Source organism: Priceomyces carsonii (assembly GCF_900007245.1).
Source record: "Priceomyces carsonii strain CBS4050 genome assembly, scaffold: Debaryomyces_carsonii_scaffold_1, whole genome shotgun sequence".
Taxonomy (NCBI): domain Eukaryota; kingdom Fungi; phylum Ascomycota; class Pichiomycetes; order Serinales; family Debaryomycetaceae; genus Priceomyces; species Priceomyces carsonii.
Window position 1 is genome coordinate 734,223 of NW_026946674.1, and position 19,605 is coordinate 753,827.

The 19,605-nt window shown below is 36.6% G+C and overlaps 8 protein-coding genes across 8 annotated transcripts; 5 read left to right on the forward strand and 3 right to left on the reverse strand.

Moving 5' to 3' along the window:
* Positions 1-173: 173 nt before the first annotated feature.
* PRCAT00000394001 (M28 family metallopeptidase) lies at positions 174-2,633 on the forward strand (the record flags this gene model as incomplete). The annotated part of the gene is made up of 1 exon (XM_062953932.1): positions 174-2,633. The coding sequence occupies one exon, from the start codon at positions 174-176 to the stop codon at positions 2,631-2,633; it is 2,460 nt and encodes an 819-aa protein (XP_062807239.1).
* A 128-nt stretch (positions 2,634-2,761) lies between these two features.
* On the forward strand, positions 2,762-3,721 carry PRCAT00000395001 (uncharacterized protein; the record flags this gene model as incomplete). Its single annotated transcript, XM_062953943.1, has 1 exon — positions 2,762-3,721. The coding sequence occupies one exon, from the start codon at positions 2,762-2,764 to the stop codon at positions 3,719-3,721; it is 960 nt and encodes a 319-aa protein (XP_062807240.1).
* Positions 3,722-3,846: 125 nt separating this feature from the next.
* On the forward strand, positions 3,847-6,783 carry PRCAT00000396001 (ubiquitin-ubiquitin ligase; the record flags this gene model as incomplete). The annotated part of the gene is made up of 1 exon (XM_062953954.1): positions 3,847-6,783. The coding sequence occupies one exon, from the start codon at positions 3,847-3,849 to the stop codon at positions 6,781-6,783; it is 2,937 nt and encodes a 978-aa protein (XP_062807241.1).
* Positions 6,784-6,933: 150 nt separating this feature from the next.
* Positions 6,934-9,414, forward strand: PRCAT00000397001 (uncharacterized protein; the record flags this gene model as incomplete). The annotated part of the gene is made up of 1 exon (XM_062953965.1): positions 6,934-9,414. One exon carries the CDS (start codon positions 6,934-6,936, stop codon positions 9,412-9,414), a length of 2,481 nt encoding a protein of 826 aa, XP_062807242.1.
* A 1,744-nt stretch (positions 9,415-11,158) lies between these two features.
* ZCF21 (Zcf21p) lies at positions 11,159-12,373 on the forward strand (the record flags this gene model as incomplete). The annotated part of the gene is made up of 1 exon (XM_062953976.1): positions 11,159-12,373. One exon carries the CDS (start codon positions 11,159-11,161, stop codon positions 12,371-12,373), a length of 1,215 nt encoding a protein of 404 aa, XP_062807243.1.
* Positions 12,374-13,762: 1,389 nt separating this feature from the next.
* Positions 13,763-14,332, reverse strand: PRCAT00000399001 (uncharacterized protein; the record flags this gene model as incomplete). The annotated part of the gene is made up of 1 exon (XM_062953987.1): positions 13,763-14,332. One exon carries the CDS (start codon positions 14,330-14,332, stop codon positions 13,763-13,765), a length of 570 nt encoding a protein of 189 aa, XP_062807244.1.
* A 131-nt stretch (positions 14,333-14,463) lies between these two features.
* PRCAT00000400001 (uncharacterized protein) lies at positions 14,464-17,199 on the reverse strand (the record flags this gene model as incomplete). The annotated part of the gene is made up of 1 exon (XM_062953998.1): positions 14,464-17,199. One exon carries the CDS (start codon positions 17,197-17,199, stop codon positions 14,464-14,466), a length of 2,736 nt encoding a protein of 911 aa, XP_062807245.1.
* A 185-nt stretch (positions 17,200-17,384) lies between these two features.
* MLH1 (mismatch repair ATPase) lies at positions 17,385-19,514 on the reverse strand (the record flags this gene model as incomplete). Its single annotated transcript, XM_062954010.1, has 1 exon — positions 17,385-19,514. One exon carries the CDS (start codon positions 19,512-19,514, stop codon positions 17,385-17,387), a length of 2,130 nt encoding a protein of 709 aa, XP_062807246.1.
* Between the last annotated feature and the right edge of the window lie 91 nt (positions 19,515-19,605).

Sequence of the window (19,605 nt, forward strand, 5' to 3'; positions counted from 1 at the left end):
CTTAATATTATCTTGCAGACAAAAGTTTCAAGTTTAGTATGTCCCTCATGGTTTTTTTTGTTTTATATGTACATGCTCATGTGACTTTGGATCAGTATCTCAAAAATTAAGTGATTTGATAACGATAAAGGGGTCTAATAAGATCAATTGTTGAAGACATATAACAAAATAAAATGCTGAATGAATCTTCCTATTTACTTTCTAATATATCCGTACAGAAATTTCCACGAAGGCTCCAGCGAAGCTTAATCGTAAGATTCTTGTTTATTTGTATAATCGGGGTTTTAGCATTGCAATTTATTCCACATACAATCAACAAACACGGCAGTAGCATTTTTAGCAATGAATATTTAAAGAAATTGATCATCTTGAGAGATAATAGCCACATCAGCAAGACAGTGGCAGAAGACATCTTTTCTAAAGTTTTAAATGAGACGAATTTATCCAGAGACTGGCTAGAGGAGTATACATCCAAGCCTCACTTAGCAGGGACAAATTATGAGCTTGCAAGGTGGACGGCTGAAACATTTGATAGCTTTGGCTTAGAAGCAGAAATAAAGACATATTATGCTTATTTGAACTTTCCTAAAGAGCATGGCTTACATTTACTTACTAATAATAAAGTGAAGTTCTCGGCATCATTGGAAGAAGATGAAATAGCAGAGGATTTGCAGACTAAGAAAGGTAAGACAGTTCCTACATTTCACGGATATTCTGCTAGTGGTAATGTGACTGGACGATTCTTTTATGCCAATTATGGCTTTAAAGAAGACTTTCAGAAGTTGGAAGAGTTAGGCGTAGATATGAAAGGTAAAATAGGGATTGTTAGATACGGCGGCATTTATAGAGGCTTAAAGGTAAAATTTGCTCAAGAGCACGGTTGTTCTGGCGTATTGATCTATTCAGATCCCGGTGACGACGGGGAATTTACTGCAGCCAATGGATATGAACAATATCCTAAGGGTCCCGCGAGACATGAAAGTTCTGTCCAAAGAGGGAGTGTCTTGTATTTAAGCTATGGTCCTGGTGATCCTACGACACCTGGATATTCCTCGAACTCGCCTGATGTTCCAAGGAAAGATCCTCATGATACGATCCCCAGAATTCCAAGTTTGCCTGTAAGTTATCGGGACATTTTACCTATTTTGTCACATCTAAACGGTACTGGTTTAAACTCTAGAACTCTTGGACAATCTTGGGTTGGAGGATTATCTGGTTATGATTATTCTGTTGGCCCATCGCCCAAACATCTTACGATTAACTTGTATAATGATCAGTTCTACAACATCACTCCAATTTGGAATGTATTTGGAAAAATCAAAGGTTCAATTGACAACGAAGTTGTCATTGTGGGAAATCATCGAGATGCCTGGGCTGGATCAGCTGGTGATCCGAACTCAGGATCATCAGCCATGCTAGAAATTATAAGAGCTATGGGTGTTCTACAAGAAAGTGGATGGAAGCCATTAAGAACAATAATATTTGCCCTGTTTGATGCCGAGGAAGTTGGCCTTGTTGGGCTGACTGAATGGGCGGAAGATGTGTCTAAAGAACTTCAAAGAGATGTTGTTGCTTATTTAAATTTGGATAGTGCCGTTAGCGGTACTAACTTAGTTATGCTGTCGTCTCCTGTTTTAAATGACATTTTAATATCGGTAGCCAAAGACGTTGAATATCCTAAGGGAGGAACACTATATGACCATTTTATTAATGGTCCTCTGAGAGGTAATATCCTGATATTAGGTAGTGGGTCTGATTATACTGCCTTTTTGGAGCATCTAGGTATACCTTCTTTCGATATGTCGTTCGCGTCGGCTAATGGAATTGATCCTGTTTATCACTACCATTCAAACTATGACCTGTTTCATTGGATGGAAAAATTCGTGGATCCTGAATTCAAATACCATAATACTATGAGTAAGTTTCTCGGACTTATAACGCTAAGATTGGCTGATCATGAAGTCATAAAATTTAATGTCAGTAATTATTCAGCTGCAATTCAAGATCACTTCAACTCAGCGGTAAAAGGGATACCAAAAAAGTGGTTCAAAAAGAACATTACCATCACTAATTTTGATGATATTGAAAATGTTGCGATAAATGAAGTAGAATCACTCTATTCAGCAACTTCCACAGATTTCTTTCAAGAATTTAGTAATTGGATACTGTTGTTTTCAAGCTCAGATATGGCCATGATGAAAAACAAGAAATATATGAATCACAGAAGCCGCAAGTTTAAGGTTACATTGGAATATCTTGTGAATTTCACTAACCACACGATCAACAACTTTCATGCTCATGCAGTTAAATTTGATGAAGATTCTAGGGAGTTGCAGCATGAATTAGATAAAGCTGAGTCTTTCTGGAAAAAAATAAAGCTCTATGCCAGGCTACTGCTTAGAAATAGACAATTGAAATTCTTGGAGAGAAATTTCCTTTATGATGGTGGTCTCAATGACAGGTCTTGGTTCAAACATATAGTTTATAGCAGTGGGAGATACACGGGCTATGAAGGACAAGCACTACCTGGATTACAAGAGGCGATAGAAGATCGTGATTTTAAAGATACAGAGAAATGGATAACAATATTATGGAAAGCAATAACTCGTGTAACTTTCCTGATTGCCTTATAATTAGCAGCTAATAATATTTATGAACTCATTAATTAATGATTATGGATAGTGTGTGTACGTTTCGCGTGTAGTTAATTAGGCTGGAAATATTTCAAGATTTGAATTGGATAGATAGATCTTAGTGTTTCATGGTTAGGCATCCCATTAAAGTTTCTAATAAGAAGCTAGTATTGGATCTTATCCAAAACAATGATAATTTCCTCTTCGATTGTGATGGTGTAATTTGGTTAGACAATAAGCTAATTCCCGGTGTTTTAGGAACGTTAAATTATTTGAAATCGATGAAGAAGAACTGCATCTTCATTACGAATAATTCCTCTAAGTCACGTCTCGATTATGTCTCAAAGTTTCAATCCTTAGGAGTTAATGATGTGGGGTTGGATAATATCTATCCAACGAGCTATGCAATTGCCCTATATGTGAGAGATGTTTTGAAATTACCAAAAGGCTCTAAAATTTGGATTCTTGGAGAGAAAGGTATAGAGATAGAATTAAAAGAGCTTGGATATGTACCATTAGGGGGAACAGACAAGCGATTAGATGTCCCTTTTGACACTAGTAACGAATTACTTTCAATTGATCCGGAAGTGAAAGCAGTCGTGGTGGGTTCTACTAAAGACTTAAACTATATGAGAATATCTCTGACCTTATTGTATTTGCTCCACGAAAACAAGTCTCTTCCTTTTATTGGAGCAAATATTGATCGCTCTTATCCTGGACCGCATGGATTAACTCTTCCAGCGGGCGGATGCGTAGTTAAGTTCATGGAATATGCAGCCGACAGAGTCGCAGAGAATATTGGGAAGCCAAGTACCGTTTTTCTAGATACAATTCTTAAAAGTAGAGGCTTTGATCGCCAAAGGACATTAATGATAGGTGACACCTTGTATACGGATATCAAATTTGGGAATGACGGAAACTTAGGCTCTGGAAAGGGGACCTTACTTGTTTTCACTGGTGGCACTAAAAAGGAAGCCTTTGAACACTTGCTTTCGAAGGAAGACAAAGATAAGGAAACAGAAAGCGGGATTCCTTCATTTTATATGGATTCACTTGATGATATAGTAAGAATTATAGAAGAATACTAGACTAAATATACTGTTAATAAATTTAATTTTGAGATTACAAAATCTATGATAGTAAATACTGTATATCGCATTTTGTTATAAGTGCCAATGGCAAAATCGTATAGGTAAAGAGGTTTTAACCTAAAATGATTAATTTTACGGGTCAGACTAAGAAAAGGGTAGTCAACTTAGGAGATCGAAGGCAAAAGAATTCTTCTACTAATTATTTAGAACAAGCCAAGCTACAGAGGCAACATAGGGAAGAACAGCGGCAGTTAGAGAGGGCGAGTTTAGTTTTGCAAAGATACATCCGTAGAAGAATAACATTGGGGGATGAATCGGAAATTTTGGCTAAGGAATGGCTCAGGGAATCCCATTCCTTTCGAAGTGGAAAGCAGTGGAACGATTGGTTGGTTAAATTCCATTTTATAGCAAAGTGGTATTTGAGTCGTCACGACAAAGCACAGTGGATTGAGATCCTTTCTACCCTAAATGAGAGCTTAGAGAATAATCATTTCGACACAACAATTAGAGCTGCTGAGTTGGTTATGTCTGGCGTAAGCTTTTTGATCGAATGTTTCAATGATCGTCATTATGACGCTTCAATTTTGGAGCTTCTCCTAGACGGTTTGTCTATTTCAATGTCAACCGTCGAAGTAGATGAAACTAGCCAGTATTTCAACTTGACACGTAACTTACGATATGCATTATCACCATCACTTTCTCAAAAGACAATCAGCCGCATCAAAAGTTTACTATTTCATATTAATATTAGAGATTCAAAGAGGGAATTTATTGCATTCTTATCGATTCCTGATATATTTGAAGAAAATTATCAAGAATTGGATATATTAAGGCTGAAAATACCTGAATGTAAGCCCGAATTGGATGGAATGAATGATCTTAACTTATTGATAAATTTTTTAATCATTCATGGTAATTGCAACTTCAATATCCAGGACTATACTGTTATCAACACAATACTTTCCAACTCAAAATTCACAATTTACTCGAACGAATACATGGAGGAGGATGACAATCTCGAACTTAGAAGAAAACAGAACGTGTTATACGTTGACGAGAAAGTTCTTGGAAAATTAGAAGTATTATTCTCCTCTAATTTTATAAAGCAGGCAATTAACAATTTTACTAACCAAATGGACGATGATCTTTCTAGCCAGGCGCTTGAGATATTTGCGAATTTAATGTCCATCATGCCATCGTTCAGGAGTAAACTTTGCATGCTTATTACGATAACCCCACAGTCCTATAGGTGGTTTTTCAGGCAGCTTATGAAGCATCCGATAGCTACAACTTTCAATGACAAGTCATTAATGAAGCAAGATTTCGTCAGGAGTGACGAAGTACTTACCTTGTATGATCATTTAAATGAAAGTTCCATACTGCGATTTTGGAAGACTCTCTATACTTTTGAAGAGCTATTCTCTTACTGGCTAATTGTTTCTAACGATATGGAAAGCTTTCATGACGATAAATTAAATTTGGATGAAATTTTAGTTTTATTACGATTTTTGAAATCCTTGTGTTTGTCGTTAGTTTTCAATTCAAATAATCAAACATTGTTTCCCGATTACTCCAAACTAAAGGAAATATCGATATCATTATTGAATCAGCTTTATATGAAGAATTTGAGACTTCAGTTTCTTCCAAAAAACTTCTGGAGCTTGAATGAAATAAACTTTGACATAGACAGTTTGCTTCAAGTTATAGCGCAGGAAGAAGAAAGAAGGCTAGAAGAATCTGATGATTCTTTAAATTCGGATACTGAAGAGGACAAATTCACTCGAAAAAAGCTGAGGTTGAGCAATTTGAGTAGCACAACATCAGCAAAATTGGAAATACTTAAAAAGCTACCTTTTTTCGTTCCGTTTAATCATAGAGTGAAAATATTCCAGACTTTAATAGATTTGGACAAACAGAGGTTTAATCCGGATCCGTTTGCTATGATAGCTCCTCCTAGGTTAAAAGCGGATATAAGACGCGAATTTCTTTTGAAAGATGCATTTAATAGTTTCCACAAAGTGGGATCAGCTTTCAGGAATCAACTACAGGTTGTATTTTACAACGAATACGGAGGTCAAGAGGCTGGCATTGATGGAGGGGGAATAACCAAGGAATTTTTAACCTCTGTTGTATCGGAGGGAATTAAGTCCGACTTATTCAAGGAAACTCTGGAGAATCAAGTCTATCCAAATGATGATATATATAAGAAGTTGAGCAAAAACATTGATACACAAGAGCAACAAGAAAAGCTCTTATATTTAAGATTTATGGGTAATGTAATTGGAAAGTGTTTCTATGAAAATGTCTTAATAGATGTTTCTTTTGCTCCCTTTTTCCTCAATAAATGGTGCAACGATAATATGAAAAATTCGATTAATGACTTGAGCTATTTGGATAAAGAATTGTACTCAAATTTAATGAAATTGACAAATATGAGTAACGAAGAATTAGAATCATTGGACTTAACGTTCACTACGAACGAGCAAGTCGGTGGAAGAAATGTTACGTTTGATTTAATGCCAAATGGCGAGCACATAAAAGTAGATACTACAACCAGATTAAATTACATTCATCAGCTTTCTAATTTCAAGTTAAACCAATCATTGCATATACAAACAAAATTCTTTCTCGAAGGATTACGGGAAATCATCTCTCCCAGTTGGCTTAGCATGTTCGATTCTGTGGAGTTACAAATGCTTATTTCAGGAGATAAGAAAGACGTCGATGTTCAGGATTGGAAGGACAATGCTGAGTATGGAGGTTTCTTTGACGATGATATCACTATTAAATATTTTTGGGAAGTGGTGTCTGAGATGAGTCCAGAGGAGAGATTCAAGTTAATAAAATTTGTAACTTCAGTTTCGAGAGCACCTTTACTAGGTTTTGGCTCGTTGAGTCCGAAGTTTGGAATTAGAAACTCCGGCCGAGATATTGAACGGCTACCAACAGCCTCAACATGTGTCAATCTTTTGAAGCTTCCGGATTATCAAGACAAAAGCTTGATTCGATCAAAATTACTATATGCAATCAATACTGATTCGAGATTTGATTTATCTTGAAAACATACTTCAGATTTTCTATAGCTATTTATACTTAGAGCATGCATTTATTCTATAGACGGCTGGAAGACTGTAATCGGAATTTTTTCAATTGTTGATAAGATTATTCTGTCGAAGACTATACCAGCATCTTGGTTCTTTTGATATAATATGTTATCATTGCTGTTATTCAGAATAACGCGACGTCCTCTGATAATCATACGTCGATCATTCAGAACAACGAATAAAGTTCAAGTATTCAATCCTTTGTTACCCTTCGATGTTCTAGATGAAGTACAGAATGATGACTTGGAAGAAAAGAATGAAAAGTTACGAGAGGAAAAGAAAAAATTAATGAAAAAGAGCAGACGCATGCTTAAAAAGAGGAGAGAAAAAGGAAAGGGTGACCAGGGTAAGGGGTCTGAAACTGAAGGGAAAGATAATAAGGGCTCACGGGATCTAGTGCAAAAAGATGGGGAGTTGTATAAGACTTCAAATGATACAATTCCGATAAAGAAGGCTGTAAGTCCTGAGGTAAATGTTGTGGGACTCGAGCAAGAAGAAAAGAACGATTCGGATGTTAAGGGTACTGAAATTAAGTCGAATGATAAAAACCAAAACTCACAAACGAAAGATGAGAACAATTCTGATACACTCGCCGCGGGATCTTCAGCAACTATGGGTCCTGGTGGAGGAGGAAGTGGTAATGGTAATGGAGGTGATAATAATAATAAACCGCCCGCTGATGATTCTGAATCAAAAGATCCTAAAGATGAAGACTCGAAGGATAACGAGAAGAAAGAAACAGAAGAAGAAACGAAAAAGAAAGACAAGGAAGAAGAGGATGACCTTGAAGAAGAATTACATGATGACGATGAAAAGGAGCCCAAGAAGTCAACAATTAAGCAATATTTTGAAAGATTCGGAAAGTTTTTATTCAAATGCTTGGAAACTATGGGAATTACGTTCACTTCTGTCGGAATTTTAGGGTTTGCAGGTTTATTGTATCATACAATTTATAATGTACATGCCCTTGATAAGATCGATTCGGCCTTCGAAAACGGTGATCCAGCATTTCAACTTTTGATGCATAAGCGTAAAAGTATAAATCCAGAAGAAGAATGCGATGGAAATGATTTAAATCAATTCTGGGTAGAAAGACCTCAACAGAAGCTCGTAGACGATATTATCAGTGGTAGAATTATAGGCCGCTACTTTCTAGTTATCGGGGAAAAAGGGACGGGAAAAACTTCTCTTCTTTTGGAGTCTATGAGAAAGATAAATGGTTACAATGTAGCAATTTTTGATGCTCATGCTGACCCAGAAATTTTTAGAATAAGGCTTGGTAAAGCTTTGAACTACACTTACTCAGAAGATTATATTGGCTCTCTATTCAGTATGCGAGGACCTCGAGACACTACAGCTCTTTTGGACATAGAGAGAGCATTTGGTAAGCTAGAAGAGTTAGCAATTAGAAGAACTACAAAAGTCGATCGACCCCTTGTCCTCATTATCAACAATGCTCATTTAATCAAGGAAAATGAAGAAGGAATGAAATTACTTGAATTATTGCAACAAAAAGCAGAAAATTTAAGTGGTTCGGGTCTTGTAACTATGATCTTCAACAGCGATGATTACTGGGTGTACGAAAAATTGAAGAAAGTAGGTACAAGGCTCGAGCTTGTCAATGTGAGAGATTTCAATAGAAGTGAAACTATCAAAGCATTAAATTATATCCGAGAGAAGCATTTTCCTAGCCATAGTCACCCTGACCTATCACTAGATGATAAAACGAGTCATAATATATATGATTTAATTGGCGGTAGACCGCAACATATCTCACAGGTGGCTAGGCATAAAGATATCATTCGTGCTTGTAACGAAATAATTGACCGAGAGAAGACGTGGTTCTTGAATCAATGTGGTTTGCTTGGTTCAAGTATGGATGATGATGTAATAGAAAGCGGAAAATTTGCTACTAGTGCAATGTTGCTCATGAACGAGTTTGTCCATATGGATAGAACTCGTTTAAGCAATTTAATTGACAAAGGTGAAGAGGATGAAGATGACTACAAGATGGATCACCAATTACCAGAACTTCCGTTGTGGAGAAGTAGACAAATTATGACCAGAGCGGACTATATTAGGCAATATGACAATCTAAATATTTTCACCATTGATTCTGATTCCAGAGTTCGAGCGGATTCAGTTCCTATGATGAGAGCGTTTCATGAAATTGCTTCGCAGCCACATTTTGAAGACTTGCTCCAAGATACTATGGACAGAGTGGCTGATATTGAGTCGTTGGGTAGAACCAGAGAGCTTGTGGCAAAAGACTTGGGCCTCGGATCGACCTTCACATTCTCGAAAAAAGATTCTTCTTATCGTCTCGCTTTGCAAAAGTCCGAGCGTCAGAAGAGAATGGAAGGTGATAACGAAGATTCTTACAAATGCAACGACAATGATTATACCGATGACATTATTGAGAACTCCAACAAGAATTCGGATAATGATACTTACAAGTTGGATGACATTTCATTACAGGATACAAGAAAATGGTGGAAACTCCGAATGCAAAGGTTTGATCAATCTTATCTCCCGCCTTTACAACGTGACAGAAACGACATCGACATTAACAGAACCCCCAGATGAAACTCTGCAGGAAAAAAATAGTTCCTGCTTCCTGTCACCTGCATGCATAGTAGACACAAAAGTAACATCCAAGTTATATACGCCCGGAACTCGATCGCAGGATTTGAGACTGCTTTTACATACAGATAGAGGAAAACATGAATAAACATGGGGTAGTAGTTACTCCGCTCTAAGTTTGATCTCTGATGATATTCTTAACATATCAAAATCTTTTTCTATATTATGATCGCGTCGTACATTAGCTGGCAAGATAAATCGCTCTCTACTTCTTAAGCGAATTTGGTTCTATTGTTTAATGGTTAGTTACCTGAGAGTTCTCATAAACTTAAGCTTGCGCAAGAGAGGAATGTGTTCCCATGCATATTTTTGCGCAAATTTTTCTGCTTTGTCGGCCGTAAAAAAGCGTCGCAAGGAACCGATGGGCGGGTAGCGACTTTGGGTCTTGTTTCAAATGGGCGACCCTCTCTTGTTTAGCTACGGAAAGTATCGCTACGCAAACAATAAGCGGGAAAAGGCATTTCATCTGAGAAATCTCTCAAATGAAATACGACGATTTGACTACTGAACGTGACATGAATAACATTGTTACTTACGGGAAAATCTAATGAGATTTTAGTAATGCCAAGCTGGGGTAGCCTTTAAACTTAAGGATTTCATTTCTGCATAAAGCGTCTTGGCTGTTCTATAGAAACGAAGTTTTCGACCACCCCATCATAAATGTGCCTAAGTAAAGGCTGCAATGCATGATGTAGGATTGTCGAAGTATTTGGTCGATGCTTCATGTGTCCTGCAAATCAAATCCCGGGGCACAGGTGCAGTACCTTCAATTATAGCCAATTTTATTGTGCTTAGTTTTCTTTTTTTCTTTTTCTTTGTCCTTACGAAAGTCGTATTTCTGGTTTGAGATATATCAAGTAAAAGGGGCGACAGTTAGCACTTTCTTCATATTGACATTTTGTAAAGAAGTCTCTATTTAAGAAGAACGTGTTTTTGTGTGACTGGTAATCATAGGCCCATCGTAGCACTCTTTAGGACGCCTTTGAAATGTAACATGTTTTTCTATGCGTCGGATGTACATCGTAGATCGGTTTCATATGTCTTTGCCGAGCACGTCTCGGGAGATTTATATTCTCTAAGTAGTCGGCAAGCTAACAAATATGAAATTCACACTTCACCTCTAATGGTACGTTATCAGACGTTGTGCTGTAATCTCTTTTCTATTGGCTTCGGGGAGCTCTGAAAATAGCCGAGAATCTATTCTACGGTATGCATGAACCTCCCGAAACTCACTTGGCAATATTTTAGGGATAGAAGCACGCAAGATAGAAATAGGAAAATGCAGTCCTTCATGTGACGATCAGCGCCTTCACCGTAATTGTACCCATAGAGCTAAAATTCGAAATTTTACGACCGTGCCTTATTACTAGTAGCAGGACGACATTACAGGAAACGGCTTATTAGGCTCGCAGACTCACTATATATTTTGAAGCACTTTCTTCATAATACTGCAGGAAAAAATATGACTGGGTCGAAATATATTATATACTCTCCTTCCTTTTTTTAAGAATCAGTTTTACTTAGTGAGTTGTCAGATTTCTATTGAATCAGAATTAAGCGGTAGTAATCCTAAAGTAAAGGTAAACTGAAGCTTTACGTAGTCCCCCGGACACATCAGTTTACAACACATCAACATCGACCTGGAAAGCAAGTTTTCTTGATTAGCATTATAAAGATTTGAAACTTAATGGACGTGTTTAATTCTGCTTTGAGGAATCCCGTACCACCCATAAAAAAAGAGACGGACGATGGAGACTCGCCCAGCGAAGATCTTGCACATCAAAGTAGCGACTCATCAAGGGGCGACTCCCTTCGTAAAAAGAGAAATTCAAGAAGGAAGCATAGAAACTCACATTTGGGCTGCGGTACTTGTAAAAAGAGAAGAATTAAGTGCGACGAAAACCTACCAAGTTGTTTGAACTGTTTCAAAGGAAAATTACATTGTGCATACTTAAATCTAGATGGCCCAGCAAGAAATGCGTTACGTATGGCTCAGTATAATCAAAACTTGAGGCAAGATAAGCTGGAAGTGGAAAGGCCTCAAAGGTCTAGGAGCATCACTTCTGCACCAATAGAAAATGCAAACAACGTTTCTGGAACTAGTGATAGCTCTATTGCGAACTATTCTCACCACATGATTCCAGATGTTTCAATTCCCAGACCTGTTAGCTCTGCGGGTGTTCCAGGAGATCCGTTAATCCAAACTTATGGACATACAATTGGTGCTCCTCATCAATATCCGAATGGACAGCCAGCTTTTGCAGTTCCTTATCCAATTGTTCAGTCACAACTACAAGTACAATCTCATCAACAGGCTCAGGTTATACAATCACCGTATGGTCCAATTATACAATTGCAACCATTGACAGCTGTACCGACATATCCAGTTCCAGTTCCACAATCGATTCCATTAGTTTATTCATCGGCGCCATCCCACATTGGTCCTGTTCCTTCTGTTTCTCATACTCCTTACCATTCAACTTCACAAGGTCACACACCTCATATTCAACATAGTCATATTCCTGAAATTAAATCCGAGGTGTCTGTACGGATTCCCGCTGCAAAGTTAGATCACAGAACACTGACGCCGCCTCCGTTGGGCACAGAGAAGCTGGTTGCGATAAGTAACAGTCATGGAAATTCGCAACATTCTCTTACACTGACCCCGGAAGGTGATATGCATTCACGAAGAAAAATGAACTTTACAAAAGAAACTAAATACGTTGATAAAGATAACTATTCAAGTCAAAGTAAACGAAAGACTGGTACTTCCCCTAAAGTGCCATCCCCAAATAGCAATTCTTCGACACGTTGTGCAAGCAGACATACTACTATAGATGATAACGAAGACTTGGGAGCCTCAAGGGACAATATTCCACGAATATCAAAATTGCTTTCTTAACCGATATCCGAGTCTAATTGCCTCAATACCCAAATGTCATTGAAATTAATGCATATGAAACCCATAATTGAACACTAGTCTTCTAATAACTACCTTACCGCTCAAATGATTTGATATCGCCATATGGACTAAAATGCATTTTTATGTTAAATCTTCGTATATACATATTTTTGAAGCGTTTTGACATATATCTCACTTTTTCCGTATTCAAAGTATAAAAAGCTTCTCAGTAATAGCACCATTCTTAATTATCAAATATTAGTTTACCTACGCTAGTCCGTCTACATACATTATAGAATATAAAGTCGCTACGCATTTGTCATAAACGAAAAATTTCACACTTCTGAAAATAATCAATGCAAGACTTCGATCCCGAAGATATCTATCTCAAAAACAGATATATGTTTATCAAACGATTGGAGATATAGTCAAACACCCGAACCGAAGGTAGCGGGCGGTACCTTCTGTACTTTTACGAAATTTCGGTCCTGCGTATTACCAAGGACACGCCAATCCCTGGCCCTAAGCCATAGCAGCGTATTGTTAATTCAAACAAAGAAATACTAATTTCTGGAAAAGCCTTAACGATGTGGCCAAGTTGACCAATGGAAGATTATCCTTGTTTCTTCTTTTCTCCCTAAGTGGCGGTGCAACTAACAATATGAACACGGTATTCAGTGAATGTTTCTAGGCTGTGCATCTCTTTATTATCAGATTGCAAAAAAGCGCATTCTATTATAACCGAAATAGGATGCCTAAAAATATCTACAAAGTAAATTCAGACGTAATTGAAACGTAAATTCGTATATAGCGCGGGCGAGTATGGAAGCAACAAAACGTATATACGATGATCCATTTGGCTGTCTCGTCTTATAGAAGCTGCGAATCGCTTCAAGTTGACATTTTGGAAAGTACAATAGAAGTTGTCCGACAGTAAAGATTAGGTCCACTGAGATGATCTGATCCTATAACGGTTTGGATATAAAAGTCATCTCCACAATTAAAATCTCTTTGTTTCATTTTGTCGTATTCATTCCCCAAGGGGTATTAAACAGGCTTTTCAAAGGGTTACTTTTTGAAGGATTAGCAGCAAATCTTGATGCATGCCGTAGTCAGCATGTGTAGCTGTAGTTTCGTAAAGTTCGGGACAAATGGGAGAGATGAGCCGCACTAACGTAAAGAAACTTGCGCCTGTTCAAATCAAGAGAAACCCTTTGTTTGAGGACTTTACGGCCCAACTTTTGAAAACTTTACGAAGTTTGTCCGGCTGAAGATCTACATCGCAAGCAAATGTGAAAGAAATATATATTGAATTGTACACTTTTAAGGCTTATTATTCGTTTGTCCCTTTTTATTGGGGCCAATTACTATTTCATGGATGATACGTATTTAAGGCGTTGGCTTCGGTTTCTTCTTCTTCTCGTCGATTTGTTCGACCTTAACTTCATTCAAACCTTTCTCTTCTAAAAGTTTCTCAATATATACCTTGGCTTCGTCGCTGATATCCCCTTGCACCATGATTTCTTCCTTTTTCTCTGCATTTTTGGTGACCGAAGCACCAGTCGCAAACTTAGATGCGAAAGTTTTTGCCAATTTCTTCATGTCAATGTTGAAGACTTCTAAACCAGATATAGAAATTACATGCTTTCTTCGATTTCTTTCGATTCGCTTTATGATAACTTTCGATGCCAATTTCTTTTGTAATTCCCTTTCCATTTTAGCTTCCTCTTTTTTCTGTTTCTTCTCTAAGTCTTTAGACATGGCTTGTTCCTTTTCCAATGAGAGTGTACTAGTTGCATTGGCCAAAGCATCCTCACTATATAATTTGTCGAATAGGTCTTCATGCTCTTGCTTCAACCATTCTTTGCATTTCTTGAAGGTCAATCCAAACTCACAAAATTCAGGTGGAAAGGAACAAACCTCACAGTAAGTTATAATCCTAGGCTCTACTTCTGACATATTGTCCTACGTATTATTTTCACCTTATTCCTAATTTCAGAGATTGCTGTCATCACCTTTTTTTTTTACATCTCGATCAATAAATTGAGTGCGACAAAATTACTTTTTTTCACTATAAACTCTAATTACTATTAATTATGAAATGTTTCACAACATTCGAACTTTCTGACTGGCCTATAATCTTCCAAATCTATACAGTTCCATAAGCTTTTGTTCAACATTACTTTGTCGTCAATCTTTTCGTAAATCTTCGATAGAATCCACCAAATTTCAGAATCATTATGACCATATGGCCAGCTTAAAGTAAACTTCTCCAAAAGGTTTTTTAGTCTGATGATACCTGCATTCATATCCTTGTTTGATATGAATAAAGAATTGTCAAGTTCATCATCTAAGATGAATAATTTCCCCAATCCCAACAAGGTATTACCGTAGTCCTTTTTATTATAAATAAAATTTTTGGAACTTAATACTTCCAATGACTTTTCGTATTCCTGTAACGATAAAAATTTTCTCTCCTTAGACGTCAACAATCCAAGAGCAGTGAAAGTTTTGAAGTTAGGTTCAAAAGCCGACTCGGCTTCCACAATACATTGCTCAGCATCTTCTAAAGAGCCTGACCTTAAATATATACTAGCAGTCCATAGCCAAATTTCTTGTAACGTAGATTGCTCGAATTTTTTGTCTGAAGCACTTGTCAGTGACGTGACAGCATTGTTTATTGGCTTTTTATTTTTTTCTTTAGGCTGAGAAAGTTTTTTCATTTTATCACTCAGCATTATATTCCCATGGACAGACGTCCCATTAGACGATGGCACGGTAGGATGTGGGTCAATAAAGCTCGGTCGATGTGACCATCTAGCCTCACTCGTCATAGCTGAGATTGTCTTATGATTCTTTTCAACTTGCAAATCAAATAGCTCGTTATAAAGTAAGAAAACCTCTGATATGAATTCCAATATATATTGAGTGCCGTAAATTGATTCCCAGACAGCCAATTGGGTAAGTTTTAACTGTAAAATTTCATGTTTCGCTTCATTATGAATAGTCTTCATTTGATTTCGCTGTTCAATTATATATATACTGGAAATATTCAACGCATTATTTATGAATTTTTCCAGTTCCCTCAAAGAAGTTAATGAAGTAGCCCTAATAGTTCCATTGCTTTCCACTTTGTCCTCGTTATTCTTAGTCTTAAATGTAGCCGGGTTATTTGTTTCAAAAGACGACATCAACAATACCAATAAGTTCCAGGTTTTGAAAGATTCTGGATAATGTTTTAGAATATGTTTGCAAAATTTTAAAGCCGGCTTCAATTTTTTACTATGAGCCAAAACTAACGCGTAGTTAAACGCATAGTGTAAAGAACCATTTGGCTCTATGATCAAACACCTCTTATAAAACTCCAAAGTTGCCTTATTGAATCCCTCAAGCTGCTCATAGTTCGAGGCGTTATATATGGATAAATAATAGTAATAGTAACCTATCGAAAACCAACCCTTTGAAATCAAAATTGGTAACGTTGCGTTCCTTAGCAGTTCGGCATGAGGATTGTATGATTGAATAAGAAAAGAAAGAGGATTATCAGCTAGCTCTGAATCTTCCTCATCATATGACAAATGAAGGCTGTCGGATAATGTATTCAAATACCATTTCAAGTCTTCAATGAATTCTTTCAAGGACTTTAAGACAGAATTAATGTTTGTATATTTGAACTTCTGAGATGCCTCAGCTCTACCAATGATTGATTTCAAAGGATTAAACTTCTCGATACAAAAGGAATAAAGGTCAACTACCGATACAATGTCATCGATATGTCCGCGACCTTGTACTTGTTCCTTCTTTTCGTAACTTATGTATATTTTGAATGCTGCTATCGCCTCGTCATACTCGTTTACATGTATCAAAACCTTCACTAAATTTGACAAAACTATTCTGCTTTGATATGTTCTTGACATACAGCTGATCAAAAATTTCTTTGATAGGTGATATTTTAAAATATGATCAATATCAGATATTTTCATTAAGTTATTATAAAGAGTTCCCACGTACGAATCTAAGTCGTCGTTACCCGATGTCGCATCTGATATTGAGTTCTTCTGAGAGAGATGCTTCTCTATTTCTTCAGATATAGAGTGACTGAATTCACTTTTAAATTTAGGATCCAACAAAAGATACTTTTCTTTACTTAATAAATAACCACAGAAATTGATTGTCGACACCCTGTTTGAAAAGAATTCCTGACTTTTTATGTCAGAGTACGAAATAAGATGAGATCCATTACGAGATATAGCTTGAGCCAACCTTGAAAATATCAAGTCTCTCCAATACATTAGTGCAACGTGTGAGTTATTAGCTTCTGGAGAAAGATCACGTAAATAATTTATCCAATACTTCACATCTATTAACCCATATAATGCACAATACCTACAAAAAAGGTATTGAGCAAACTCGTGCATTACAGTAGAATTGAAGCTCGGTTTAGGCAAATCTCTTATCTCATTCAAGGCCGCCGCAAACAATTCATTATCTCCCTTCAAATGATTTAAATGGGCAACGACAACCAAATAATACAAAATTTCTTCATACGGCTTGGACGAATAGTTGGCTGCTATTGATCTTATATAATTAAGGAGCTGATCTATCTTCTCCGAAACACTTCCAATTTGAACATTCAGCAAAACCTTTGATCCATCTAGTTCATTTCCATTAAAGCTGCTCTCTATAAGCAAAAGCATTTCGTAGTCAATGAATACAATCTGCTGGAAGAAATCTTGAGAATCCTGAAAGCTCAGTACATTTTTTGGAAAGCACCCTAGTATCAAGGCTCGAGCACTTTCATCATTCACTGAATTTTCTATAATCATTATAGCAAGGACCTCTAATCTCTCCGCCAATGCTTTGAGTGAATTCTGTATTTTTTTTCCATCAAACACCTCTAGCCTGTGAAATTAAGAAACGGCTTACTACCCCATGTCGCAATACGACAAATGCACCACACGACATATATTGAAATTATAAGTACAGTACACGTGAGAATCAGTAGAATCTACTAACATCTCTCGAAAACTCTATATAAACCTGGTAAATCCGCAATTTGAATGACATCTTTCATAATGTCTGAAGTAGCAACAAACCTGCTTTTTAAATTTGGAAATATAATGTTTTCCAATATTTGATTTAGCTCATTTCTTTTATTGTTGTCAATGGCATCCAGTTCCTCACCTTGTGGGGAGTTTGATCCAATGGTTTCTGGAACATGCCATAAAGCAATTTGCTTCATTATGCCACGTAAACATTCTTTCTCATCATCATAGTCTATGTGCGAACCTAATCTGTAGACAAAATGAGGGAGTTTAGAAAATGAAGGAACGATATCTTTGAAAAGCATAGGCAATGATGAAAGCTTATGTTTACCATCTGATAAAATATCAAACTTCATTTGAAAATATTCTTCAAACATATCCTTCATAGAATATATATTAGATATTACTTCGTCTTTCGAAACAAGATCCGTCCGAACAGAATATAATGGTTCAAGAATATCTTCAAGTATGATATCCTGTGTTGCTAGAATCTCTCCATAGTTGCAGAACTCAGTTAGAGCAACCTGATAATAAAACTCGGATAGAATGGCAGCATAGCTGCAAATGAATAGCTTAACGTCATACTGGAAACAACATAATCTCCTATGTTCATCGACTATCCCAATATAGGAAGCATTAGTGAAAATATTGGTTAAAGAAGAATCTACTTTCTCGGTTAATTCTTCCTTCAAAGACAAAATACTATCAAGACTCATATCATTTCTCTTTTTCTCTGTTATATTTAAGCTGGCCCGCATATTAGGAATGTGTCCACCAGCATTTTTCTTCGTATCGTTAGAGTTTCTTGCGTCAGACTGAACATTAGTCTCTATTGTAAGATATGGACTAATTTTCGATTGGTTGGAATCAATTCTCACAAATTTATTCTCTTGACGATAAGTCTTTAATTTCGGATCATCCCGTGAGTTATTCATTCGATCGCTAGACTTATTTAGAAAAACAGACTGTGTCGTAAACTTCCTGGATGTATCTACATTTGAAAGAAGATCATAAACTTGTTCTCTGATAACATCAATTATTTCTTCCTCGTGTAAAAACCTTACCTCTTGTTTAGTTGGGTGGATATTCACATCCACATTCTCAGGTGTAATTTCTAAACTTAAGTATATGAAAGGTTGGTTTCCTTTCGGAATAAAAAAATTATACATTGCAAGTAGCGTCTTCTTTAGGGGATCGCATGAAACGAGTCTATGATTGATGAAAAATATCGGTTGGATTTTTTTTTTGTTATTATAATTGGTATTTGTTATTGCTCCAGTGACATTTTTTAGCCCAAACTTATTAAAAAGAGTTTCAGTGTCTGAATCTAGATTATTATTACCGTCTATATTAAATTCAATCAATTCATTTGCAACAGATATTCCAAAAACAGTTCGTATTCTTTCTTTAAGTGTTAGCTGTGGTCTTATTGATATAGATTGGCTGCTGTCAGCAAACTTCTTGCAGTTAAATCCGACCCCTTTGCTATGAATTGCATATCTAGTCACAACGTCTAATATTTTGACAAATTCCTCATTTTTTGATTTTAAAGCTCTGATTCTTGAAGGTACATTATAAAACATGTCTTCTACTATGATCAGAGATCCATTCGTTCCAGCCACGGGCTTTGGCTCAGTATTCGTTGTTGCAGGTTTAAAATTTGGTCCACAGAGCTTACCATTTGTATAAAACGCCTTGTAGGCCAAAGGAGAATCTTTCGTCTTGGTTATCACAGACAATCTAGAAATGTGTGATATACTAGCCAAAGCTTCACCTCTGAATCCATACGTAGATATGCTTTCTAAGTCTTCAAACTTCAGTAGTTTAGACGTTGCAAATCTCTCACAAAGCATTTCCATATCAGACCTTTTGATTCCCAGTCCATTATCAGAAATTTGTAGTAATTTAGTTCCCCCTTCTTTGACTAGAATATCGATCATAGTAGAGTTGGCATCGATTGAGTTCTCTATCAATTCTTTTAGGGCATTACACGGCTGTATAATTATTTCCCCAGCCGCTATTTTGTTCACCACTGATACATCCAATTTTTTAATCGTCTTATCTCCTACGATTCTCTCCTTCTCTTGTCCATTCATTATTGCTTAGTTCAAACCTTCATATCTGATAGCTTCTCAAAACTTATCAATACGCGCGTTTAATGGATATTTTGGTCCTCACAGTCTAATA